The 27,862-nt window shown below is 37.7% G+C and overlaps 2 protein-coding genes and 1 long non-coding RNA gene across 16 annotated transcripts; 2 read left to right on the top strand and 1 right to left on the bottom strand.

Moving 5' to 3' along the window:
- The first annotated feature begins 806 nt into the window (after window positions 1–806).
- Window positions 807–7,412, top strand: LOC140850817 (uncharacterized). Of its 13 annotated transcripts, none has more exons than XM_073254699.1 (6): window positions 807–1,016; window positions 1,623–1,702; window positions 3,455–5,304; window positions 6,331–6,689; window positions 6,786–6,846; window positions 7,039–7,412. In XM_073254699.1, the coding sequence occupies exons 3-6, from the start codon at window positions 3,994–3,996 to the stop codon at window positions 7,192–7,194; spliced, it is 1,887 nt and encodes a 628-aa protein (XP_073110800.1). In that variant the 5' UTR covers window positions 807–1,016; window positions 1,623–1,702; window positions 3,455–3,993; the 3' UTR covers window positions 7,195–7,412. The 13 variants fall into 13 exon arrangements, with proteins under 13 accessions (XP_073110800.1, XP_073110805.1, XP_073110796.1 ...); XM_073254704.1 differs by having other exon boundaries at window positions 3,434–5,304; XM_073254695.1 differs by having other exon boundaries at window positions 807–1,040.
- A 1,402-nt stretch (window positions 7,413–8,814) lies between these two features.
- On the top strand, window positions 8,815–12,451 carry LOC140856654 (uncharacterized). Of its 2 annotated transcripts, XR_012140217.1 has the most exons (4): window positions 8,815–9,640; window positions 10,003–10,104; window positions 10,234–11,276; window positions 11,389–12,451. It is a non-coding gene; the product is annotated as an uncharacterized lncRNA (long non-coding RNA). The 2 variants fall into 2 exon arrangements; XR_012140216.1 differs by having other exon boundaries at window positions 10,234–12,451.
- Window positions 12,452–12,601: 150 nt separating this feature from the next.
- Window positions 12,602–21,625, bottom strand: LOC140856653 (ABC transporter C family member 8-like). Its single transcript, XM_073254693.1, is given in 14 exon segments — window positions 12,602–13,092; window positions 14,204–14,443; window positions 14,527–14,590; window positions 15,030–15,058; window positions 15,061–15,334; window positions 15,423–15,637; window positions 15,788–16,082; window positions 16,182–16,346; window positions 17,465–18,082; window positions 18,204–18,290; window positions 18,428–18,748; window positions 18,827–20,772; window positions 21,214–21,267; window positions 21,421–21,625. Coding segments are annotated over 14 exon segments (4,647 nt in total). The 5' UTR covers window positions 21,611–21,625; the 3' UTR covers window positions 12,602–12,943.
- Window positions 21,626–27,862: the final 6,237 nt, after the last annotated feature.

Here is a 27,862-nt window from a genome sequence, read left to right as displayed (position 1 = left end):
AGATCTCAGCTGTTTTTGTTGCCACTATCATTGCAGAGAGTAGCAGATGGAGATCGGGAAGGCAAATGAGAGAGAGAGAGAGAGAGAGAGAGAGAGAGAGAGGATGGGGGGAAGATGGGCCCCCAAAAGCCTGTACAAAGGGGTAAGGCTTCCTCCTCCCCCAGCTCTTTTGTCCTTTTACCTTCATGTGGCTCTCCTTCTCCCATCTCTTCCCTCTCCCCTTCCTTTTCTTTTATTTCACCTTCCTCAATTGCATGGCCTCGATTGATGGGCCTTGTACGCCCTCTTTTTAAAGTGTTTTTGGATCCATCCCATTTTTTTTAATTTTTTTGGTACATTTGGATCCATCCATTGAAATGCTATGTTTTCCCCCTGTTTTCAGTTTCTACCACTGTTTAGAAATTCGGGGATCCAAAATCAACAGTTCAATCAAAAGTCCAACGATTCAACTAGTTTAACCAGGACAACTTTTGAACGGGTTGGTGATCCAACTCAATAAAATTTTTAAAATTATTCTTCGATTTATGTTACATGCATTAAATTTATATAATTATTATCTAATATTTTATATTCATATTCTTACTTACTTCTTCTTGATTTGACACTTACATTTAATAAGCATATATTAACATATATCTATCATTTACATGCACATATGTAGATTATTTAGATATTATATTATATGTTGTATTAATTATTTTGTATTAGCCCGCTAGTTAACTCGGATTTTTGGAAATCCAGGCGACTTACCGCGTTTCGACCACCGAAAACAGAGCTTATTTTGGTTGGATTTTGTGGGCTGGGGTGGAAAAAGGTGGAACAAGCTCATATAAGTCTGGCCTCGTCATCTTCTGAGTCAAAAGGAAGTCGGACAACCAATTTAATCCCTTCCCGTGGCTCCTGTTACCATGGTAAAGGAATGGGAGGAAGAATGATTGCCATTGTGTAGAGCTTTGAATCCCATCCTAGGGACAATTATGGGCAGACTGAGACCCCATGACTTCCGTTGATGGGCTGTGAGTCTACCGCTCTGGCTTCTGGTAAAACGCATTTTATTATATATACTATATATATATATATATATATACACACACATATATGAATCCTTTTGGCTTGTTTTCTCAGGTGTTGATCAATGGTAGGGAGGGGAAAATCCATGGGTATTTAGGTGGTTTTGTCCTTTGGGTTTGTAACATGAAGGCAGATAACCCCACTTCTCCGATCAGTCTGAGAGAATCCCACTCAGTTTAGCTGTAGCCTTTGGCATTATTCTCTTAGAACAGGGGAAGGGCATAATTCTCCTTTAGCTTTGGGGCCCATTCTTTTGGTTCTGGTGCTGAGTGAAAACCCAATTCCCTGATCACTCGCGAACAAACACATACTTCTAGTGTAAGTTTTGAAAATGATGGATGCCTGGCAAACTCTGTAGTCTGTACCCCATTTGTTTTCTTGCTTCCTCTTGGATGGTGAGAAATCCTTGTAGTCAGCTTGTAAGGAAATGAAACGCTTTCCTTTTTTGGATATAGAAGAGGAGATTTCTCTTTGCAATTTTGGAAAAGGTGGTGGGGAGATGTCAATCCTTCGTTCTGATTCTGAGATCCATTGTTCTGGTTTTGGTTCAGGTTCTGGAGAGGAGGCCGCATGGGGCTGCTTCTTTGGTGCCTGATGGTTTCAGTTCCATGCACTCTACCCCCCTAGGGAGGTTGGTTTCTGAGAAGCTCTGTCTGTTCGCTTGTAATTGCATTCTCATCCCTTCTTGTAGTATCTGTTAGTGTTCTTGAAATGGGTTGGAGTTTCTGAGAGTTTCTGAATTGCATGAAGGGAGAAGCTTTCGGTCTAGTTTGTGATAGTTTCTACTGTAAATGAAGTTTTTTCTTCTTCATTGTCACCCTATTAACATCTGCTATACATTCTGTTTATGTATCTAGTTGTTGTTTTCCCTTGTCCTTTCTTCTCCTTCACCCTCCTAGAAGTAAATTTGGAGTTGAATGATAAGGCTTTGGGATCAAATGCCAAGTACTGCCATGATTCTTCCACCGCCTTTTATTTCATCTTCGATACATAATTTGCTTGCGGACATTGTGCATTTTCATTCTTATTTCTTGTTATCTAAAAAATGTGAATGTTGATGCCTGGAACTGATCTAATAATCTTCTTTGTTTTCCTTCTTATCCTGTCTCCCATGCAGGGACAGTGGCTAGAAATTTGGTTGTATATATTTCATTGCGCTACCTTATGCAAATAACTTTGAGATTTAATTATGACAAACATTTTGACATGACACTTTTACAGCAAGTTCAAGCTGATTGACTACATTTTCGATGCATTTCAAAAGCTATGGATATGTTCTTCTTTTCTTTTTGTTTTCCTTCAACGTCACAATTCTCCTCTGTTGCTGAGGAAGATGGTATTTATGTTATTGTGTCTGAGCTCGTATAAGTGAAGCTCATGACACTTACAACATCACTGTCAATTTGAGGCTAACAAAGTCATGCCGCAAATGACTTCTAGTGGATGTATGCATTTGGAGAATGTATATTGCAAGATAGTTGACCTTGGTCCTGATGTAATTTATGGGCTTATTACATCAAAAAAAAAAAAAAAAAAAAGAAAGATGTACTTTATGGGCTTACTCCTTGCCAAACCACAAGTCCCTACATGAATGTGCAGGAAGGATTAGTGCAGTGATGTTCCGTGTAAGTGCAAGATTGACAAAACACGGTGAAGAATGATGTCTAAACCTGACTCCAAGCAATTGGTATTAGGTGTGATGGCCTTTATTATATTTTTTACTGATTTCCTTCCTTTTTGGCCTATCAATTTGGGCTAATTTTATTTTCCATGCAGTTTTTCGTCGAATAATACTATGTGAGTCTTGTTTTGGTTTAATCAATTTTGATCATGACCCTACTTTATATTCCAGATTTAAGCATCCATATCAGCTCAAATATTATGACTGAAGCACTAAGTTAACCTTAATTAACCTGCTCGGCCCCTGAAGATATGAAGTCAGCTTTATAGTCAATGTAAGAACATCCTCTGCCAAATGTGTCTGCAAAAAAGATGTCATGGAAGCCATCGCTTCTATTAGTTTCTTTGAGTTGACAAAATCAATATGTAGAGGAGGAAATCTTCTTACTTGCCAAACCACATTCGGGAAGCGAATTTAACAAATATTTTAACCATACAAAATAATAATCAAGGTTATCTCCATCTAGAGAATTACATTTATTTTCATTTTATTCTTGCTTTCATTAATTATGTTTTTTTTATATATATAGTTAATTTTTCCTGTTCTGTTATTTTTTTGTCCTGAATTCTTTTCATAATCAATTTTTTATTGATGATAACAGATATATTTATATTTCTTGTTATTCTATATCAGCTTATTTCTTCTTAGTTACTTTTGATTTCCATTCATTGGTCTGAACAGCTTGAGCTTTTGATATCTCAGCTCTGTCTACATGTTAATGGAATTTCAAAGGATACAAAGCTAGTCAGAATTTTCATATTGTTTGTGAATCCATATAATCTTCTAGTGAAGTCAATTATCTCCAAGTGCATTAAGGATGTGGATGGAGATTGTCCATGCGTCACATGACTTGCTTGAATTGTTTCCCATGAGAGAAGTTGGTGACTCCTACCAAGCCTTATGTAAGACGCAGATGCTATATCATGTTTCTTTTATTTGAAGTCAAGCTCCCTGTTTTGCTGCTTCTGGCTCTCCTTTTGGAAGACTGCAGGAAAGTAACCTTGCTCTGCTGCTAGTTTCCTTCAAAGACATCTAAAAATTTGGCAGTTATGTGAATAGGATACTAGTAGGAACTACTCAAAAATGATTGATAAGTGATACTGCTGAAGTTTATTTGGATATTGACAATGAACCAGTAAAATCGGTTGTTGATTAATTAAATCTTCCCCAGAGATGAAGAGGCGTTTGAACTGTCCTCTAGTAGTTGCATGACTTGCTTCAACTTTTGACAGCCTGCTGTGATGGAGCATGATCTATTTAATGCCTCTCTGTCATTACCAACTCATAATGAACTGGCCATTGAATCAGCTTCCCTGCATATGCTTTCAGATCCACTCACACAGTCAAGCTTACCAGGTAACAACAACCATAGACAAACAATGGCTGGTTATCCATTGCTTTCCACATTTCAAGAAGAAGCACTGAACAGTCTTTATGCAGCGAATAATGGTGATATGTTCAATGGCAATCTGTCATATTCCAGAAATATGCCTCACGTTGGAAATACTTCATATGATGGATCCAATGGAAACACTGACTTGAGGGAACATTTCATGGGAACTTGCTTGTCTGCCACTTCACTTGCCAACCTTTTGTCTGCCAGCACATGTTTACACGAAAATCTTATCAATATCAATACTGTGTCAGCTTCCTCATTGCCACCTGAAGAGACGCGAACTTCTGTTTCCTGTGATAGTTGCAATACTATAGATTCATCAGTTACAACTTCAGTAAATTGTGCAATTGTGCCACAAGGCGATGGAGGCCTTTTGACATCCAAAAAGGGTGCTTGTCTTAATGGGCAATTTAATTATTCATGGAATTATGAGGAAGTTCTAGGTTGTGAGATGCCTTCAGGTAAAACATTTACCTCAATTCATCCATCTTATCATGTATTAGGAAGCTCAGAGACTGGCTGGAGTTATGATAAGGCTAGTTTGAAATTTTCCCATCCATTCAATAACTATATGCCAAGTAATGAGCTTTCTCTGAGTCTTGGCGCCAGCCAGCCTTCCATTATCAGCATGCCTCATGTTCCAGACCAGGGCTCCGAAGCAAGCTGCTCTGGCATAACTCTAGTTACGTCGAATGATAGTGGATACCCTGTTCCTACCGAATTGCCAGCCTGCTCTCATGCTTTCCGAAATTCTCCCTGTGATGTCGTCGGTTGGGGAATGGGAGTAAGGTCGGGGCAGCCGCTTCCTAACAATGAGAAGTTTTCTCTGTACCATATGACTTCTAGTCTGTTTCGGCTTTCTCATGTGCTATCAGGATCAAGATATCTCCATGTGGCCCAACAAATACTTGCCGAAGTTATTTCCTATGCCGTTCCAGATTGGCATGAGATGAACAGTGACTCTGTTGCTGGGATTGAGGGTGAGGACAAGATGTCTTTTTCTTCAAGTTGGTCTAATATACAAGAACTTGCAATATCAGGCTCTGATGAGTATCCACTTTCTTCTGGAGAGATTAAATCTCAAGGCCTTGTTGATGGCCAAAGATGTCTGGAAGCTTTTACAAAGAAAACTGAGCTAGTAACAATGCTTCAGTTGGTAAGTGAAACTTCTTTGCCATGCTTTCCATGGTTATACACAATTTAGATATAGTACTGCTCAAAATTGTTCACTTTGCAATTTGCGCAAGTTTGTGACCCCTAATAATTTGTCAAGTGATAAAGAGCTTGAATTATCAGTAGATTCCCGTTCCTATTTTTCGTATCATATGCTGGATTTGTTAGCTCTATATCATAAGGTGCTATCATTTTCTTTCTTATGTAGGCGAAATTCTTGCCTCCAAACCAATATTGATTCATATCATTAAGTACATTTTGCTCTTTTTAATTCGAGTTCGGGGGGTTTTAATTTTGTAAAAATATTCTATATATGTGATTTATCACTAGCCAAGATCAGTGCTTGCTTAGACCATCTGGCAAACGTTAAAATAAGAAAAACTTATAACCAGCTGATTATTCAAGGAGTTTACAACTCAGTAGTTATATTTGCTTTTCTGGTGGTCATATTTGTCGAGAAAGATAGGCGAGAAGCACCAACATTCAGGTGATAAAAACAGACTGTCATGGCATTTGCCGTTTTCATTTACGGTAATTTATGACCAGTTGCTGTCTGATGTCAACCCTCTTAGTCGATGCTGCATTCTAATTCGAAGGCATCTTTAGGCCACAGGGGATCCTGCCATGTAAACCAGAAACAAATTGGCGGGTAGAGAGACCATCTTCTTTTTCTTTTTTCGGTTGTGCAGTTAAGTTGATGCAATTAGGAAGAAGCCTTCTTTGTTCTGTAGACCAGAAAAAAGAGTATATGAGGTGTGGTTTTATGCGAGTAATTGCTTCCATCTTTGGGTCATGAAAAGCCAAAGTAAAGCATAATCCTGGCTTTTTAACATAGCATGCGCAACTGAGAAATGAGAAGAAACAATGGAGGTCATAAAACATTCATTTGCTAGATAACACTGAAGCATTTTATTGTGTACCTATTCCTTATTATTTCAACCTAGGTAATCTTATTAAATTTTTCTTTCCCTTAATTAATTTTTTTCATGGTCTGCATCTTGGATTATAGGTTGACCAAAGATATAACCAGTGCATAGACCAGATCCATGATGTCATATCTGCATTCTGCAATGCAACTGGGTCAGGCACTGCTCACATGCATGCATGGTTTGCTCTTCGTACAATTTCTTCTCTTTATAAAAATTTGAGGAAGAGAATTACCAGTCGGCTTCTCTTGATGACCCAACGACCTAGCACCGAATGCATGAGAGAGAAGGAGAAAAGCCTTGAATCTTCATTAATCCAGAAACAATGGGCACTGCAGCAGCTTAGGAGGAGAGATCAGCATTCTTGGAGACCTCAAAGGGGCTTGCCTGAAAAATCTGTCTCAGTTCTACGGGCATGGATGTTCCAGAACTTTCTGCACCCGTGAGTTGCATGTCCCTTGGTAGTCTTGAACAAAAGGCTTTTCATGACAAAATACAATTTAGTTGATTTCTGAATCTCTTCTGATAATGATTTCAGGTACCCAAAAGACAATGAGAAGCATTTGCTTGCCATCAAAAGTGGTTTGACAAGGAGCCAGGTACGTGAAATATTTGTTCATATCATCATATTTTAGGTTGGTCATCTTGTTCCTCTCCTAATACTGCACACTGGATGATGTGATTTCATTTGTAGCAACTCTGATGGGAAATCCAGCGGTGCTGGGTGGATAAAAATGCAACTCTAATATATTCATGTCTACTAATTATATCATTCCATTTTGCAATATCAGGTATCCAATTGGTTTATAAATGCACGAGTTCGTCTGTGGAAACCGATGATAGAGGAAATGCACTCCGAACTTACTAAGAAGAACCAAACCGATGGATCAGGTGGTGAAAGTAGGAGCCATGGAAACATTCGTGGTCAAAGGTTGCAAACGACTTGAGGTGCAAGAAAAAAAAAAGGGTTGTGAAGGACTTAGGTGCCTAAATCTTGTCTTCATTTAGTAGTAATACACTAATCAGGCCAATGTTCTATGGCAACTCATGATCTGATCCCAAATTTAAGCATATCACTAATTTACTTTTATTTTTGTTTCATTAGAACAATGCAATCGCTTGAGATTGGTCTGCATTATGATCCTTAAAATTAGATAATTTGGTCGACCATCTGAATTTGGTCATGAAACAGTCTGCGACGATATGTATAATGAGCTAAAGGCCAGACAATTGGTCCTTGGTGCAACCTGAATGTTAGCATAGGCAGGCAACTTTAATTTGAAGAATCCCACTAGAAAATGAGGTATTGATGATTAACATATTCGCCATGTGATCCAATGTCCAATGTTTTCTCATAAACTGTTAAAAAAAGGTTTATTTGGCTATGCATGCACAAGCTTTCGGCCTTCGGCTTGGTATCCAAGTTGGCCTTTAACTTGGGTAACATTGCCCTTCCATGGTACGCGTATATGAGCTTCCATGTTGGAAAGGATGCTTGAAGGTTGCCGAGATGGTCTATTGTGACCCAATGTGAGAAAAGCCTTTTGTTTCACTCTCACCTGTTAAGCTAAGCCATGCAGAGCTGCGCCCATCTACGTTATATAAAATTGTACGTTATTATGGGGAAGCCTAGTCGATTTTCTTTGCCCTTACGTGAATGCAGAATGCATCATGTAAAGGAGATACTGCAGCTAATTGCTTGGCCAACAACATGGAGAGATCTCAGCAGCGTCATGTAGATTGGTTCTCTTCTTTTCCAGCAAATGCACTTCTATTGATATATAACGACAGCATGTGCGTAATGTGCAACCATTTTTCGTTAATAATAAAAACCAAGAAACATTTGAATATTTTGTAGATTGTATAAGGATCAGAGTGTAATTTTCTCTCGCAGCATAGATCGGATGAGATATAAAATAGATCAAAAATATATCAATTAATATCTCATTTATTTATTAAATTGATCAAAAATAAGATATGACAATGAGTTGGATGTGGGTCGGATTTATTGCTATCCATATCCTCTTTGCAATTAAAGATCCTATGTTTGTATCCACTCTATACTCGTTTTGGATCGGATCAAATAGAGGTATGGATTGAATCGAATCATATATATATATATATATATATATATATATATATATATATATATATATATATATATATAAACAAAAATGAATTGGATCGAAAAAAATATTTATTATATAAATATTATAAAATAATTATAATATTAAAAAAAATTAAATTAAAATTACATTAGATCGGATTTAGAACCACGCATACTAATACTTATATCTAATCCAAATTTATTTCAAATATTTTTATTTTAAAATTTATATCTATTTTGAGTTTTGATTTGATTGAGTGAGATCGAATATCGATGGATCAATTAAAATTATCATTCCTATCAAAAATCTATACATGGTAATTTTATTAAACAGATAATTTAAGTTGATTTATAATGGTTCGAGTGGGTTAAAGAGTTAAGTATTGCCACCTTTAAATTTATAGATTTGTTAGATTCCATACGGAAATGCAAAACGAGGAATGCGGGAGGGAGGGTCTTGGATATAATGTTCTTTCTTTGAAGTCTGTCCTGGTCCCGGCGATTCTTCCCAGTCCTCGCTTCCTCGTTCTTTTTCTTTCCATGGCGATCTCCACGGCTCTCTGGAAGGCACGGTTCTCCGTCCCTTTCCCGAAACCCTGACCATAAAGCCCTCATTTTTACCCTTCGAATCCTCGTCCGTGGGCCTTCCATCGTGACCCAGACCCGAACAACGGAGCGTCCGAGAGACGACGACCGGGCGGTCGTCGATTGCCGACCACCCACCATGCCGTCGATCTTGGTGCGGACTGCAAGGAAGGGAATGTCAGAGATTCTGTCAAGCTCATGAACCTAAGCACTCTCCGATTCCCGGGCCTTCTTCTCTTTGAGTGCTTGAGGAAATCCAAGTGCTTTGGACGCCTGCTCGATGGTTGATCAAATGGCTGAATGAAGGACGGGATCTTGGTTTGATTCCAACGGTCCCGGAGGTGTTTGAGCTGATGAGAGAGTTTTAGTTGTGATCCGGTGCCCTGAGAGAGCTGGAGCTGTCAGAGATTGGAATCCATGCTTAAAGACTGGATAATCAGATCAGGCGTGAAGGGTGATATTTGGAAGGTTGAAGCTTTTGGAAAATTTTGGGCATCTCGATAGATTGGTGGAGTTCATCAAGGAGACGCCATTTGAGCCAGTAGCAGCAATCTAGGAGTCAGTGGTTGACGCAATGCAATTAAGATCAAATCTATGATCAGCTGGAGGGATCTCACCAGGAGGAACAACCATTCTTCCCAGGATCCTTCCAAGGAAGGGTCCTGTCGATATAACTGGTGAAGATGTGGCATCTGCTATGGGTATGTGGTCTAAATTTCTTAATGTCTGAAATAACTATTTTCAAAGAGAGAGTTGGAATAACATTATTGCTAGAATAAGACCATCTTTTAATCATACGTGCTCTTTTAAGAAACAACAACATTCTCACCCTAGCTGTTATTCCAGAATTTTTAGCCAAACAGAAACAGAAATAACTTGTGTAATAATTGTTTCGAAATGATTAATTATTTCTATGCCAATTTTTGTTTTCCTGAACTGAAGGCAGCCAAAGCTCTCTTCATGATAATAAGATTTTATATTTAAACATGGTTAATCATCTTAATTTGTTTGCAAATATACTTTATGAGCGTAAAAACTTATTATTATTTTTTTCCCTCAAAAGATAACAGTGACAGAGCCACCTCATCGAGTCAAACTCTAAAGTTCTTCCTAATGTGAGGGAAGGTGCAAACCAATGGACCCAAATCATCAAGGCTATTTTGAGGTATCGTCCTATTCCAAAGACAAGCCCTATGTGATTTAGTTGTGATGGATATCAAATTTCTTATTATGTGCATGCATGAAATTAGACTGGAAATTCAGGTCAAAACTTTTTTTTTTTTTTTGATGAAAGTTGGAGGGCGTTAGGGCCACCAGAAAAATATATTAAAGGGAAACAGGGCAAAGGTTACAGACTCGGGTAAGTACAAACTCTCAACAGAGTGGAAGAGAAAACTACTGGGAGACAAAGAGGGTACAACAACAATAAGAACAGAGCAGGAGAGTGAGACAGTGGGAATTAGGTGTCGGGCAAGAAGAAGGCTACTCACTTTATCTTTGACCAGATTGCACCTAAGTCTTTGAGTTGGTTGGAGTTGCAGAGGACTGACCAATCTTTGAAGAGAGACAAAACATTGCCTGTAACCACCTGCATCGAGGAAGCTCTCTGTAAGAAGAGCCTGGAGTTACGTTCCCTGTAGCATCTCCAGACGAAGGCAGTGAAGAACATTAGTATTATAGGTTGGGCAGACTTAGGAAACTTTGTTGCATCCAATCCATGCACGTGTACCTGAAGGTCGACTGAGGGGGGAGGATGCCCAAAGCCACACAATGGATTTCCAAATCATGGAGAAGAGGAGGCAGTAGGAGAAGAGATGATCCACCATTTCTGGTGATGAGCCACATATAGCACAATCACCAAAGGATTTGCCAAGCTTCTTTCCTATAACATCCCTGGTATTCAATTTATGCTTCCAATATAGCTGCAGAAAACATCGAATTTTCAGAGGAATGGATAGACTCCGCAAGGTGGAAGCAAACCTACAAACAGTCCTAGAGGAGTTGAGGAATTGATAGAAGGTGGTGGAGAACTCGCCATTGCAAGTAGCCTTCCAAACAAACCGGTTCTCATTGCTGCAAAGCGTGATAGAGTTCAAAAGACTGGAGATGCAATCAAGTTGGGTGCGTACGTCAGAGAAAGGATTTGGAGGCAGTTTGAGATGCCAAGTTCTTGATCTATGGTTTAAGTAACTTGGTATTATGCCATTCTTGTTCCTGCAGAGCTTAATACATCAGGGAATAGAGTTTGGAGCAGGGCATCAGCGATCTAATTGTCCTTCCAGAAGAGGGTGCGAAGACTGTTGCGACAGTTGAAATGAGTGTGATTCCAAAAAGCAGGTAAGCTTTGGATTACGTCTTGCCATAAGGAGGAGCACCTCCTAGGTAGTCTCCAGATATTAGCAAACCTGACTTTCTTGTGGCATGCCCACTGGACTTGCTTCTTCCACAGACCAGAGTCATTTGAGAGCAGTCTCCACCCCCACTTGGCAAGAAGAGAGGTGTTGAGTTGGTGAATGTCCTTGACCTCGAGGCTACTCTCCTCTTTCTTCAAGCAAACGGTGCTCCAACTCAAGTCAAAACATATATGGATTTTGATGCCTTATAGTTTATAGATGAATTTTGAAAGCTAGTATTATAGATGTAAAGTGGTGCACTGAAGAATGGAAAAGGTAAACACCATGCTTAAAAGTTGTATAATGCTATAGTCTCTTTTTTTTTTTGAGAGAGAGAGATAGAGAGAGAGAGAGAGAGAATATACTTTAATAATTCTTGTTCCTGTATAATTATATGCCCATTTGAGTGAACCTTTATGATTTTTTTTTTTTTTGTTGACTAACTGTACATGTAATGACAACCAATATAATGATTATAATTTAATTTCTAATGATGGAATTAGTAAAATCTTCAGATTGACCTCTAAAGTTATCCCTTTTTATCTCTGTTCCCATGCTATGCTGCCTTTGTTGGGTCAAAGATTTAAATAGTGAGGAAATGATGAATGAACTGGTGAACCAATCACAGCTGCGAAGTTACTTCAACGGATAGTGATTGATAGGTGCCACATGCCATGATTGAGTGGAGCACTTGCAAGCAAGTGGCCAATTGATAACTCTAGAATATTTGGACGAATTAGAACAATTGATCTTGGATTTTTCTAATATCCTATGATGAATGGTGTAAGGTACACCCATCATTTCCAAGAGAATCCTCAAGCTGGCTTTGTGCTGCAAAATATTTGTATTTATTAATGTTGGTATCTGAGAGCACCCAATTGCAGTAACTCGTCCTGTTTAAATATCTTAAGTTCATAGGTCAACCATTACTGAAAAATTTTTTAAAAATCATATGTCAATCTAAGAATGTGATATCATCGGTGTCTACTTAGATTATTGAGTTCAATTATTAGGTCTGTCAAGTGGGTAATTAGTTGTTATACACTGTAATCTTATGATTCATATCATTGTCTGCATTTGTGGCAATCAGATCTTCCTATAATTTTCTAATTGTTGTTATATACATTAAGGTTGAAAGAACATGCAAATAACAGTCATTATATTATTTATAGATGGTTATTAAGGCTGACATTCATTCATTGGGGCCAACACCTTCCTCGACCTTTATCACAGAACCTTAAGATTTGGAGCCACTGATCCGAGTGCCACTTCCAAAAGTATCAATTGGGCTGTTAAGCTAGCCGTTTTGGCATTTTGTGACAAGTACACTTTCTGCACTTAAAATAGAAAAAACTGCCCTGGCTGCAATGTCAAGCAGTTAGTCTTTAAACAGTACAAGTATGACCTTTTGAATATAATACCCTGCCATAAATAAGATCAACATCTCACAAAATTCTTTCATGATCCATGATTTTTTTTATTACTAGCATTCACTTATTTTGTAGAGAGAATGAATGATGAAGCATGGAGACTTCTCTGGATCAAACTATACTCTTCAGTTGGCGAATTTTCAAAGGTTGGACCACCATATCATAATGGGACCTGTTTGTTTTATTCCCCTCTTAGGTCTCCGAAGATGGATGTGAGGGTATTGCTGGAGTTTCGCTTACAGTTGGACCAGTACTCTGCCACAAGCTTAGAAAAGGCTGAATTTTGGGTTTCCATTAGTTTAGAAGGCTTGTCATATTCTACAAGCTTTCCTGCAAACAGTAAAGGCATTAGTGGTGTAAGGATTGTGATCATCAAATGGAGCATTTCACCATACATAACATTCAAAATAATTTCATCTCCTATCTTGTCTTCAGATATATACTCTTGCAAGGCTAATGCATACCAACAACTTTACTTTTAATCTTTCTGAGAGAAATTTACTTTTTGTTCATCCATACTGATTACAAAGTAATTGTTGTTGACCCATCTTATATAATGTGTGAATAACAAATTCTTGTTGTTCACCTGCCTTAAGAAATTGTGCTTACAAAATGATAACTGCTTAAAGTTTTGTTTATAATTCAAGTATGGTGATTACTAGTAATGTGTCTCTTAATCTTAAGGTTTCAAATATATTTATGATGATTTGCAAGGGAGCCTGCTGATCGACTTGTCGCGGCTTGATGTGATGTATTATTTGAAAACTTCTCTTTATTTAATACAAAGCCAAGTCCATCTGTCAATGTTCTGTTTCTCTTTCCTAATTTTAGTATGTATGCATGAAACTCTTGATTATTTTTATCCCTAAAATATTTCATACATTTCATGTGGTTTGTCTTTTTGAGGAAACTTTTTTTTTTGAGGAAAGATTTTATGGTTTGTCATATCTTCCATTTGCAACCACTTTGTTTTGCTTCCAAATTCTTATATCTATCAATGTGGTCTATATCACCTCAGCTGCATTTTCTGATCGTGAATGGTTATCTTTACTTTGACTGTATGCAGCAGTATGGCATTTTGAGGCAGATTTCCAGTTTGTTCATTAGCAGTTAAATTTTGTTGGTGAACAACTTCATAGCAAATTGGCTGAGATAGACTTTTGGTTCTCAAATATAGCCAGTTAATTCTTCATGAACAACTATAGCATTTTTTACTGGGATTTGCAGAACTGCTAAATCAGCATTATTATTAATGGCCTACATATTTAGACAAGAGATTAATATTCTGTTTGAATTGGACTAGCTGGCGTGATATGTCCATGCCATGACATTTTGCAAATTTTGACCATAAAATAATGACCCTACAATTATCTGACAAATATTTGTTGACATTTGCACAAGGCTTTCTGAAAAAAATGTAGACAAAGGTGCTCAGACATACCATAAGAGAGGACCATGACCATGTCACTGTCCATAACAGTTGGGACTCTGTGCGCTACTGTAATCACTGTGCAGCTTGAAAATTCCTGCCTGATGACTCTCTGAAGTATCGCATCAGTTGCAGAATCAATGGAGGCAGTGGCTTCATCTAGAACAAGAACTCTGTTCTTACGAAGGAGCACGCGACCAAGACAGAAGAGTTGGCGCTGTCCAGTGCTCCAGTTTTCACCATCATCACTCACTGCCCAATTAGAAGACCATATGAACATTGGAGTGCCGCTTAAAAGAATAAAGAGCTTAGTATCTATGGATGAATTAATTCACCTGATGAATCAAGAAGAGCAGGTAGACTGCTAATAGTAGCCTTTAGTTGGCACTTCTCTAATGCCTGTGATAAACAAGTCGCATCAGATGATTGATATGACATTGGGAGTTCTCAAAAAAGACATCACAGTGAAAAGCAGAATTCAGCTTTAGACTGGAAAGAGTATAGCAATTATATGAGTTGGCATTTTTAGCATGTTACAGAAATTTACTGACCAATAAGATCTAGAAAATTATAGTATTTATGTGACCTAGTAGCAGTAGTTGTGATTATATTGACCTAAACTTTTGAGAAAGAAATTAAAGCACATACAAAATTTAGTAAAATTGCTGGTATACAACATTTCTTGAAAATAAATATTGGCAGCAATGGAACATGAATGTTTTCTGTGGTAAAATCTTATGTTCCTTGGTCATGATTCACCCTCTTATTTTAATCATAACATTGTGGAAGTATGTTAGCTACCCCTAACTAATTTGACAATATCATTTAAGTTGCTAACCTCCCATATTTCATGATCATTATGCAGACGAGGGGATCCATGTTACTCCGGACACTACCCCTGAAAAGAGTTGGCTCTTGAGGAATAATACTAAGTTTCATTCTCAGGTCTTTCAGGCCAATGGAACATATGTCAAGATCATCGATAAGAATTCTGCCACCTGCTGGATCTACAAGGCGAAATAGTGCACTTATTAGAGTTGTTTTCCCACTTCCAGTCCTTCCAACAACCCCAACCTTGTTTCCAGCCGCAAAAGTGCAATTGATTCCTTTTAGTACCAAAGGAGCAGTCGGGCGATATTTTATCTGTCCATAAAGATGGTATTGTGAGTATATATCAGTTGGAATTGCTTTCTGACAGTACCTAAATCCAAATATTATTTCAGGCCCTCACTTTCAGTTCTTGCAAATCTATCCTTCCTTCATGGGGCCATGAAAGTGGAGGCCTTCTTTCACTGATTACTGCAGGAGGTTCAGATGGAATGTGCATATATTGCTTGATTCGTTCCACAGAGATGATGTAGTTTTCTAAGTAGGAGTAGAACCGTGTTAAAAACGCTTGGGTAGAAGAAAGTGTCAAAGCGTAGGAAAGACAGAGACCCGAGAATCCTGAAACACATTCAAGTAAATTTGGTGATCGACTTTAAAGGATTATGTTTCAACTCACGACTTGAAGAAACATAGAAGTTGAAGGAACGCTACCAAACAAAAAAGGGTAAAGGAACAGCACTTGAAACCCAGAACTCATTATCACAGTACCTGGAGCGATAACTCCTCGAGGAATGAAAACAAGGAGAAGGGTTGAAGTAAACACAGTCAAGTTTTGGAGTGCTTCGACTCGTAGAAGCACCCATTCGAGTGCAGCAATGGTATGAAAGAACAGTGTTGCATCAGTGTCGATGAGCTGTAGATTTGTATGGATGAACTTCTCTGTCATTGCGAATGCCCGTATTGTTACCACACCGAGAGATGATTCTGATGCGTAATTCATAACTGGTGCTTTTGTTGTTCCGTTGATTCTTACCAGCTCCCTTGCTGAGGCTAGATAGTACCTCTTTGACATTTAAATATGTTTAAAGCCATATTAAATGATATATGAAATCCATGTATCCCAGTTTTCTGGATACTAGAGATAAATATAAACTTATATTACCTGTACATATATTGTTGCTATGATTACTGGAATTGCTACAATTAATACTTGCCATGTCACGGCAACCATAATTGTTATGGTTGATGCAATCTCAATCACAGCAGCCACTTCAAAAGCAAAGGAGAAAGGTATATCGAAGTCCAGAATACTCATATCCGAGGATGCCTGCATACCACAAACTTCAAAATGACTCCTCAACTAAACCAGAAGCTAAAATTTTTTGAGCAAATGAACCAGAAGTAAAACTTAAAAGATGTGTTCATGCACATTCTTAAAGTTTATTACCATGCCAAATACAAAGGTGATCCAATCAGAGAAAAGGATAGAAAATTTTTTTAACTTGCTGAACTTGATTTTCTGAATAAAATAGTAGAAAACAAGGCTATAAGCTTTGTATTTTCATTAATTTTCTGCTATTCATAGATTATGATATATATTATGGATAAAAAGTGGAGTCTATGCTCTTTGCTTTTACTCCTATGTCTCTCTCCAAGACTATAATGTACGTCATCCATTTATGCTAGTGATGTCCTCTTTATTTTAGTCAGATTCTTCTTATGCTAAAAAAGAAGCAGCAAGTTTTCTATTATTCTTTAGAAATCCACTTTTTTATTTGAATCTGATTTTCTTTCTGGTTAGAAGATGACGAAAACTTTCCACTTTTATGCGAGTGAAATCCAGTCTAAATCAAAATGGATTTCCCTCCAAATGATCAAAAATAATAAAATTATTTTATTTAAATTTGGACAGAAATTGGTTCTTCACTTCTATATCAATTTTATTCTCGGTCACATCATTGAAACTTTTTTCAGATTATTAGTTATAGCTTCACAAAATTTCAGTACTTGACTGAGTTCTAGATATAATGGATTTTTTCTTGAAACTTATTCAGATCTATCTCCAGTGATCATGTTAGTTCACTACAAATCGGATGATCCTCCTAGACCAAAAGATGTGTTTATATTATTTCTGGATGTTATGCAATGTTGTATTGAGATCTAGGTAATGTAATGCCTATAAAACTTAGCTCTCTAATAGCTGCAGAATTCAGATAGTTATATTACATATGAAAGAATGTTAGCCTCTGCTCTTCCTAGTACGCATACGAAAAAATGAAATATCTACTATTATGATATAGTGCACTCATATAACATGCAAGGGCCAGATAAAATCTTATAAAATTTTCCAGAATAAACTGTTCTGCATTAACAGTGTATTTCTAAAGGTTAGCAGGAAATGTATCATAGGGTATTACACTGGTGATGAGACATGAAGAATCTTACCCGTGTTAAAATTCTACCAACAGGCGTTGAATCAAAGAACAACATGGGTGCCTTAACCACTGAATCAAGGAAACCAGAGAAGAATGCCTTTGATGCCCTCAGTCCAAGATGGGCTGCTACCCAAGTCCTTACATATGCAAAGAGACAGCTGATGATTGAAATTGCTGCATAAACTCCAACTAAAATTCCACTGCCTATGTTGTGTATTTGAACAGCTACCGCCAACCAATAGGTTGAGAGGCTTTGAAGCACTACAAAAGTAGTCTGAGCAAAAATAACTGAAGCAAGAAGTAAATGACCCTTTGAAACATGAAAATAATCTATGTATGGCTTCCATCCAAGATCTCCCACTTCTTTCTCTTCATCTTCTGTTAGCTGAACTGCCGAAGGGCCGTTGGCCGATATTTCTACCTCACTGCTCTGCTTTATAAGCTGCGATCCTCTAGACTCCAAATGATCTCGAGATGTTCTGTGCGTATGAACTTGCTTTTCATGATTCACAGAATCTATTGTTGTCATTGAGGACCGATGAGCATTAACAAGCTGTTCAAATGCTGTTCCTGACTTCAGAAGTTCCTCGTAAGTTCCCATCTGTGTAATTTGTCCATTTTCCATGACCTAGAAGAGCAAGTATCCGATATTATTCCTTGTCAAATACTTAGGAACAAAGTATGTAAGACAAGTTTTATCCAAAAAAGAAAAAGAAAAGAAAAAACTATGTAGGAGAAAGCTTCCTCACCAAAATTCTATCAGTTTCAGCAAGAAACTCGACTTGATGAGTCACAAGAATGACGGTCTTTTTCGCTAGAGCAGTCATAACACAATCCTGCAAGTATTTTCTGGTACAATCAAACTCATAGCAAGAAATGTCTAGTTGAACACATAAACTGAGCCTGCACACAGGTACAAATGAAATAGTGCTCTAAACTTTGGACCGGCATGCACAAAATGGTGCTTTCTTACATGGAACAAGATTGCAGCTGTATGTGCATCAACTGCACTGAAGGGGTCATCTAGGAGGTAGGTATCTGCATCATTGTAGACAGCTCTCGCAAGCTGAATCCTTTGCTTCTGTCCTCCACTCATGTTTAATCCTCTCTGTCCTATTTCTGTAAGGTCTCCATGATCAAAGTTCTCGATGTCCTTGTCCAGCGCACAGGCTTTGATGGCCTTCTCATAGCGTTCCTTGTTCATTGGCTTCCCATAGAGTATGTTGTCGCGAATCGTCCCACTTTGGATCCAGGATGTTTGGGAAACATACGCAGTGGAACCAAAGACCTCAACCTGTGATGCAACAAGAATGTCAGAATAATGTAGTTATAGTTCAAATATTAAGCACTTCTTCATTGTTTAACAGCTCACCAAACCCGAGAGTTTAGGTATTTCCCCAAGTATGGCACTTAGCAGGGATGATTTTCCAGCACCAACAGGTCCACAAACTGCTACTTTCTCTCCTCTTCTTATGCTAAAACTAACACTCTTCAGTGTAGGAATTGCTGCACTTGGCTCCCAGCTAAAAACCCCGCCATGTACTTTAACACTTTGATCTGAATTCTGTGCAGGGCTTCGTTTCACATCCTCCTCATTGATCTCTTCTTCTAGTAGGAATATGCTGATGCGGTCTAATGATACCTTAACTTGGATCATCACTGAAAGAACTTCGGGCAGCATTCTCACAGGCTCTGCCATAACTCGCAAAGTCGCCATAACTGTGAAAATGGTACTAGCATTTAAAGGAGCAGTTCTCATAGCTGCTGTTCCACCAAAGATCACCGCTGTAACAATTGTGGGGCACATCCAATATAAAGCAGTTCCATAGGACTTCTTAATCTGGGTTTCTCTCAACCAATGGAACTCCACATCTCTTAGAGACTCGATCGTTTTCCTGAACTTCTCCTCCCATGATTGTAATTTGATGATCTTCATATTGTTCAAGACTTCAGATGTGGCTCTCAGTCTCTCATCCTGGGCCACCATGAACTTTGCTTGGTAGTCCTGCAACGTCTTTGCCAATGGAATATTAATGATAGCACAGATGGTTAGAGGAATTAGACCCGGAAGAGCCCCTAAACCGACTGTTCCAAAGACAGTGGCTACAGAAAGCAGCAGTTGGAGTGGCATGCTCCATGCCATGTGAAACCACCAAGGAAAATCACCAAGTCTATATGCATCAACCGCAATGTAGTTAACAATTTCCCCAGTAGCATGCCTTCTTCTTGCCTGGCTCGAAAGCTTCAGCTGCTTTTGAAAGATCGCCGCCATAAGAGCTGATCGCATCTTCATCCCAAACCTCCTCGAACCGAAAAACCAATGCCTTTGAGACAAAGATTCTACAAGCTTTGTAACTACCAAGCAACCTACTAACAAGATGGCCATGTAGGTATCTCTCTCCCCGCGATAAGAGTACCACACAAATGCGTAAAGTAGTAGTGGTGCAGAGGCTGTGGCGACTGTCTTTAGCAATGCATAGACACCTGTCAAGAAAATTTCCTTCGAGTAGCACTTAGCTAATGCCAAGGAAACCAAGTTGCTAGTCTTTGATTTGCTCTGACTCTGAAGATCCCAGACTGTTTTAAATGTTTGATAAGCTTGTTGTGCCCCATCTTCTGAATCTAAAGGTGGGATGTCATTATGATTTAATGGTTTGGAGTAGCCTACATGCAGTAGAGGATTCAACCAAGAGAACGTCAAGCGACTAAACAGACCAGCTTTGCCCAAGTTGTTAAACTTCCCACTTTCTTGATTCAACAAGGGCTGGAACAAATCATCTTTTGAGGGGTTTTGATGAACAATGTTTTGAAGAATGAGTCTGAAGGCACAGATGAGGAGTAACAAGTTTACAGGCCATGATATCATATCAAGGATCATGAGGCTGGAATGGTCTCTAACCAGAATTTCCAAGTTATATGCAGAGATGAGAATTGAGGATGATGCCCACCAGACTAGACTTACAGCTCTAACATAATTGGTTGGTCGAATGTTCAAGGAAACTGTTAAAGCCAACCAGTTTATCCCCCTAACAAAGTAGAGCGCCAATTCCCCATTCATAACTCTATATTCTCCCCAGGATAAAACCAATACACCAGCACAGAAATATGCAATGCCAGTCACTGCACAACATACTGAAACCGTGATGAAATCCCAGGGCCTAATCCGGTTTCCATGAGAATATTGTCTTCTCAAACAAGCCATTAGTAATCCCAGACAATAGATAAGGAGGAAAGAAAGATTTAGAAAATCTATTAAACTTCTCTGAGTGCAGGAAGATCCCAAATCGAATTCTCCATTGCAAATTGGAAGGAACCATCCTGCAATCCAAGGAAAAACAATAAAAAAGAGAAAAAAATGGAACAGATGAGTATTCTTTAAAAAGAGAGCGAGAGAGGGAAAAAAGTAGGACGAACAGAGAAAGACCAAAGACCACAGTCCATACCAACTCTAGCAAGCATGAAGGAAACTATGATTAATCGTTAGAGAAAGAAAAAGAACTTCAAGTTTAAAGGAAATAAAATACTCCAAAAAGAGTTTTTTTTCTTTCTTTCTTTCTTTCTTTCTTTCTTTCTTTTTTGATAATAAGGGTGGCCAAAAAAAACCAGCCAACTTTATTAAAAGAGAAGAACGGTACAGACATAATTAAAGTACTTGGAGACACAGCTCAAGTGCAACAGCTGTAAGAGTCTATGTCTACACTTGCAACAACACCAATGGAAAGGAAAACAAACCAAACAATGGAGACAAAGAAAGCCAACCTTGAAGCTGTGGTGCCGAAGTCAGTCCCTGGGAGATGGTTTCTGGAGCAGAAACTGAAACAGAAGCAGCAAACTCAGACATAGAAGACTGAACAGGAAAAAATTAAGCAAAATGTTGAAAAGAAATTTGATGAAAAACCCATACAAAAGATTGCTCCAATATATATATACACACACACACAAACATAAGGCTATGGAAAAGGAAACCTTGCAAAGTGCTCAGAGAAACCATCTCGAGGAGATCTCTTCTGCCTTGCGCTTCTGTTCCTCTTGCCCCTTGACCCAAGTGCGGAAATAATAGGAGAGGAGGCGGGATCTTCTGGGCTGCTAACAAGCGGAAATATAGCATGCTAGGCCAGCCGTTGCCCAAAAGGGCCAAAGGGCGCCATTGCCACATGTCATATGGTGATTGGTGTCTCACACTACAACCCCATAGAGAAATTATTGGCTTAGGACCATCCGAAGAAAAGTATCATCCATTATCAGAAAAAGATTCGCTGGTATCCAAGTTTGGTTGAACAATTTGAATAGAAAAAAATTCACTGCTGGCATGATAATTCTTGCTGTTTTAAATGGAAATTGATTCGTTCTTTTTTTGAATAATATGATAATTTTTTATTGGATGGTCCAAAATCTAGGTGGTAAAATGGTCAAACCAATAATTTCTCCATCACATACCGTATCAACTCGTCAATTACACCAATAATCTTATGTAGAGTGACTCATTGCATTTAATGAAAAGATTGATTTATCTGCTCTGTTTTTCTCGTTGTCACGTAGTAGCGAAGAAATTATTCCCTACGCTATATGCACCGTATCATCCATCCATGCAACCAATTACAAGAAGTCATTACTGTAGACCCTACTCATTAAGCTCTTATCTTGGTGCACCGCTGCAGGAACCAGCAGCTGTACATGATACATGGGTGCACGGCCATGCCGTATGATGTAGGGAATATTTTCTCCGAACAGCGCCGCTTCATCCCATATGGTCAGTGTTTTGGCTCGATGAACGTCGCATGAATCCAATAGCTAGTGGACAACGTTATGGACCACTGCATACGCATATATATACATCCAAACTGTCACATTTGTTCAAATTATACTACTCAGTGGCATATATATAACAATAAAAATTATGAAACTATGATGCTACGATAGCGACTGTAAAATTGTATTGTAGGAAGGTGCAGACAGATAGATCCAATCATTTGAAGAGATGTTTGATTGAGAGAAGTGAAGGTCTGGAATCAGAATCGGAATGGATGACTTCCATTCCAACTATTTGGTTGGGAGGAATCCCATTCCAGTTCTGATTCCATTCCAGTTCTGATTCCGATTTCGATGTGGAATCAGAATGAATCAATCTATATAGAACTCAATCCTAATTTCGATTCCGATTCTGATCATGAACCAAACGCTTTAAGGGATTTGACCATTTCGATTCTAATTTTAAGTCATTTTGATTCTTATTTTCATTCTGATTTTGGTTATGAACCAAATGCCCTCTTGCTACCATACGGGTTGGTCACGCATGTGAAGTACTCCCCTTTTTTTTTTTTTTTCTAATACATGTAAGTACGTACTCTTGTTCGCCAGAAATATTCTCTGGCGCCTTTCATTTGAAAATTACTTGGGTTCAAGCCATGGACCATTGAAACCAGCTAGTAGTCGCAACTCTTTGATTTTGAACAACTCAAAATCTACGTAGTCGGCGACTTTTGTATGTACTTCCGTTGGTGGGACCATTGAAACTGCACCATAATAGTATCAATTGTTCAAATCTGTAAAGTTTATAGAAACTTTTGATTGTTACCATAATAGTATCAATTGTTCAAATCTGTAAAGTTTACAGGAACTTTTGATTGTTTCTCTTTCAGGCTCAAATTCCAGCCATTCATTTAGGCTAGTTCGGTTGACTTGACAAATTAATGGTTGGTCTCAAAAAATGAAGAAAATAGATAGGACTGCATAGACACGGAAGGAAGAACTTTTCCCCTCTTTATTCTTTTTTTCCTGCGATTTTGTTATTCTGTCATGCAGTTCGAGTCCAACAATGCCACACCATCAAACAGTACCATCAATAATTTGCAGCAATAATAACTACGATCACATGCCAAACTGATGCACACAGGGCTCTAGACTCGCGGTAGAGACGGGGAATAGGTTAAAAATTCGGATTGGATCCCTTCCGTAAGCCACGGATCGGGATTCCTTTCCTCACTTCCTACTTTTTTGGAAGTACTGTAGAGCTACCAATACACTATCGTCAAGGTGGTTGAACGTATGGGAGGGAAAGATTTACAAAAAAAAAAAAAACATCTGTTGGTGGACCAAGTGTTGCACTGGTATATGTTCGACTTGATGTGCTTGAAGCATAATGCTTTAAAAAATGGACAGCAAATAATACACCATCCACGGTTGCACCAGACCAAATCATCTCCTCTCCCATAAAGATAAGTATGGGTCAAGTGTGACACCGGTACATGTTTGACTTGATGAGCTCGGAGCATAACGCTTTCAGTGGGCTTGATTTTATGATTACGTGGTTATATACTGGATAACTGTGTATCCCAAATTTAATTTCATCCCCTGGTCCGAGGCGAGGTCCTTTGAATAGTCTCCTACCATACACAAGATACTATGGGTTAGTTCTCTTAACAATAACGAAAATCCTTCCTAAAAGAGCAGACATGAACCCTATAATAATTTTACGAAATTACTTATAATCTATCATGCATGTTACATATATGATGCTGTTGATATGATAATGTGAATGTCGTGATGATTTCTTAATATATACAGGATATTGTCGCTTGATGATTTGAAAGACCTTCAGCTATATATCGCAATGATTCCTTCTCTACCACTTGAGGATGATCCCTATAGAAAACGAATGCTACTAGAAGTTATTAATTATGCGGGTATGCATCATGTGACAGGATGTGCACAAGTTTTTTTTTTCTTTTTTTGTTGAAACCAGCTAGGACATTGTCGCCTGATGATTTGAAAAACCTTCACCTATATCTCAATGATTCCTTCTCTACTACTTAAAGATGATGTCTCTATAGACAATGAATGCTACTGGAAGTTATTATAATTATGTGAGTATACACCGTGCGACAGGATGTGTACAAGTTTTTTTTTTTTTTTTCTTCTTCTTTTGTTGAAACAGCTACATTATGAAGTACAAGATACAGCCAAAAGTATCTGACAGCATCAGATTGTTAAGCGGACACATCCAAACGTGTCCAAATGACATATAGCTTTAAAGTACCCCAGATAACCTAACATCAGCCAATTTAATTTGATGGGAATCATAGGTAATAATATTGAAATAGGAATTCGAGGCAAGTATTTGCACCCGACGTGGCAAGTGTGTTGAACCATTCTAGAGGACAGGAACCAACAAATTAAACTGTCCTTGAGGCTCTTTCTGACTAGCGGACCCAAATGAACCACTGTTGTTTCAGAACTACCCTGATAATACATCCTATATCATCCTGGAACTAACATTATTTCCTGTGACGTTGTATCAATGGCACGGCAAAAAGTAACGAGTTTCAGATTTCTTTCTTTAAAAACAAGTATCAAAATGTTCACAAGAGTAGGGATATGAATCCTGAAAGATAAAAACTCCAAAAGAAATTGAGTGGGAAATATATGCTTTAGGTCAACATAAGATACGATGGCTTGCATTTTAGTGGTGATCACTCCATTTTAATGGTGCAAGTTGGGGACCTATAGATCATATAGCCATAAAAGAACTGGCTGGAAAACATGCAAAACTCTTCCCATGCAATAAGATTCTAAAGCCGTAAGCTGCTATCTCAGCAGACAGGTTGGGAAACAAATGTAAAAAAGATTTGGTTGAAATTTTCTCAGAAGCAAAAGAAAGTTTGAGAGAAGGGACCGTCACAAACTCTCAATAGACTTGAGAAATTATCATGAGGAGCAGCCACTAAAAGAAAAATTGATGTCTCAAATGGAGTGGATGGCTTGTTGTAGTAGTTTTCTTGCTGACCAAGGTTAGTTTCTGCAAGAAAACAGGAAATTAAAAAAATCCTGGGCAACTATTCTTTATTCTAATCTGCTTTCATTAATCGTTTTTAGCAGTCAATCTGCTTTCATTAACCAGTCATTTTCCCAGATTGCCAGTTTTCCGGACATCTCCATGGAAAAAAACAATGTATGATAGGAACCAAAAACATTAGATAAAATCTGTGCCATTCTTTCCTCGAAACAATATCAGTGCCTTTCGTGGACAGATTCGCCGTCACCTTGGATTTCTTACAAATAGCAACATCAGCTTGCTTGGATTCATGCGAAAAAGTATGGCAAAGTTAAGGAAGGGTTCGATGCAGTGGAGGTCGGGTTCCTCACGTCTCCGACGACGGCCATAGTTTTATATAGAATAACAGCCACTGGCTAAATTTGTGGTCAGCGATCACTGCTTTTTTTCTTATTTTTATTTTTAAAGTACGACATAGGTCACTGGATAGGAGCCCCATTGCCGTAAGCAAACAAAATCTTGGATGGCTAGTTATGAAATTTTATAAATTATGCAAAAATCAAAGGGGTGTTTGATTTGCAATCAAAATTAAAATAGGAATAGAAATCGAAATGATTTGAAATCGGAATCGAAATGGCAAATCTCTCGAAGCGTTTGGTTCGTGATCGAAATCGAGATCGGAATCGGAATTAGAATGAAAAATTGAATCTATATAGGAGAATAGGGATTGAGTTCTATATAGATTAAGCCATTCCCATTCCACTCCGGAATCAAATTGGAATGGGACTCCTCCCAACCAAACGATTGGAATGAAAATCATCCATTCCGATTTCGATTCCGGAACCCCACTCTCCTCACCAAACACCTCTTAAATATCAGAGAAATGATTGAGAGGAAACTAAAAAAAAAAAAAGATTGAGAGTAAACTCCATGAGAATTCAGATGGATGCATCTGATTGCATGCAATAAGCAGTCGACCCCAAAGATGGTATACTACATTTTTCTCTTACTTCCACTTCGAATCCAATGCATCTGATTGCATGCAATAAGCAAGTCGACATCTACCTTTTTCTCTTACTTCCACTTTTCTTTGATTTTGGGGATGTTAGATGGTGAAGTCACGTCCTATTAAAATACTGAAAGAAGCAGTAAAAATAAACACAAACAAATGAAAAGTGAGATAAAGATAGAATATAAATAGTTTAAACCAACAAAAATAATAAATATAGTTCTTATCAAACTGAACAAAAATTACTTATATATGCCCCTTGCCTTTTATTTTTAAATGAAAAAATATCTAAGGGATAGTTCTAACTCTCTGTTAGTTTTTTTCTGTTATATTGTTAGGATTTAGGTTTTATAATTTTATTCTTATTATAGAGATAGAAGGATGAGATATTAGAAGTTTTTTTTTATAATTAATTGTTTCCTATCGTGATTAATAAAAGACACGTATGGAGATTTTATCCAAGGGCATATGGAGATTTTAGCATAGGAGATTTTAATTCTCGGTCCGTATGATGCTTCATTCTTATTTTTTTTTGGATTTATGTATCTTCTTCTAAAGTTTGAGAACTTTTTAGAAAAAATTATGCTAGTTGTTCTTATGCCACTCGCAACTATTGAGTTGATATATATTGGAGAGAACAAAAAGTTCAGATTTTTTTAAACAAACATTTGTTTATTGTGATTGTGGTCTTGAAAGACTTTTTGATGACAGGTCTTTCTTATATAAATATAGTCTTTTATCAAAATTTGGAAGAGTTTAGTTGAAGGTTAGAAACATCCTAAATAATTTATTTGAAGGTTGATTCTTTGAGCACTCCTATAAATAGATATTTCTACAAGTTGTCTACATCCTCTCGCCAACTTTCTATGAGCTAAGTTTGTTTTCTTCTTTTTATTTTCTTCTGCTTTGTTTCATCTATAAGACTGTAATATAATATTTGAAGAACTTTCTCTTCTCCACTTTAATTTTTTATACCTTTAATAAGATTCGGCTGACTATCTCCATCTCCCTTTCATTCAAATAAAGAAAACTAAAAGATGAATTGAATCCTTCCTTCAGCTTGATACTATAAAATGAGATTTTAATGGATACTAAAACCTTTTGGAATCGTTCGCTAGTTTGGAACTAATTATAGTATTTATAGAAATATATATTGAGTACCAATTTATTAAATAAATAAATAAATAAATAAAACAAGATCAAAATTTTATCAGATTTTTGGCACTCCTACACTTTTTGAAGTGCCAATTTTGTTAACACTCTAGTTCATCAGATAGCTAATGACAGGCTTTTTTTTATATTTCTATTTTTTTATTTTTAATATTAAAAATTTATAATTTTAATATTCAAAATTGTATTATAAAGACAATAATAAGTTAGAATTATTTTTAAATGACCGATCATTAGTATTAGCTCAGCGAGTTGATATTCTTGTTCTTAAAAAATTTGCCAAACTTGACATGACCGGAACACCATGATGATAAGATCTAGTAATAATTGGTAGGACTACTACAAATATAACTTCACATCTAACCATCCAGCACGTCCCATCCATAATGTCATTCTAGGACGCAAATGCCAACTAGTCTCAAAATTTCTTGTTGAAAAGGGCTGTCATTGTTTGGTCT

Source organism: Elaeis guineensis, chromosome 3, assembly GCF_000442705.2.
Source record: "Elaeis guineensis isolate ETL-2024a chromosome 3, EG11, whole genome shotgun sequence".
Lineage (NCBI taxonomy): Eukaryota > Viridiplantae > Streptophyta > Magnoliopsida > Arecales > Arecaceae > Elaeis > Elaeis guineensis.
Note: the sequence above shows the minus strand (reverse complement) of the source record. Positions and strands in the feature narration are given on the sequence as shown.

Excerpts from the sequence above, each read along its gene's own strand:
- LOC140850817 (XM_073254699.1), top strand. The coding sequence starts at position 3,994 with ATGGAGCATGATCTATTTAATGCCTCTCTGTCATTACCAACTCATAAT. Across the intron at positions 5,305-6,330 it reads TAGTAACAATGCTTCAGTTG|GTTGACCAAAGATATAACCA; the intron begins GTAAGTGAAACT and ends CTTGGATTATAG. Across the intron at positions 6,690-6,785 it reads TTCCAGAACTTTCTGCACCC|GTACCCAAAAGACAATGAGA; the intron begins GTGAGTTGCATG and ends TAATGATTTCAG.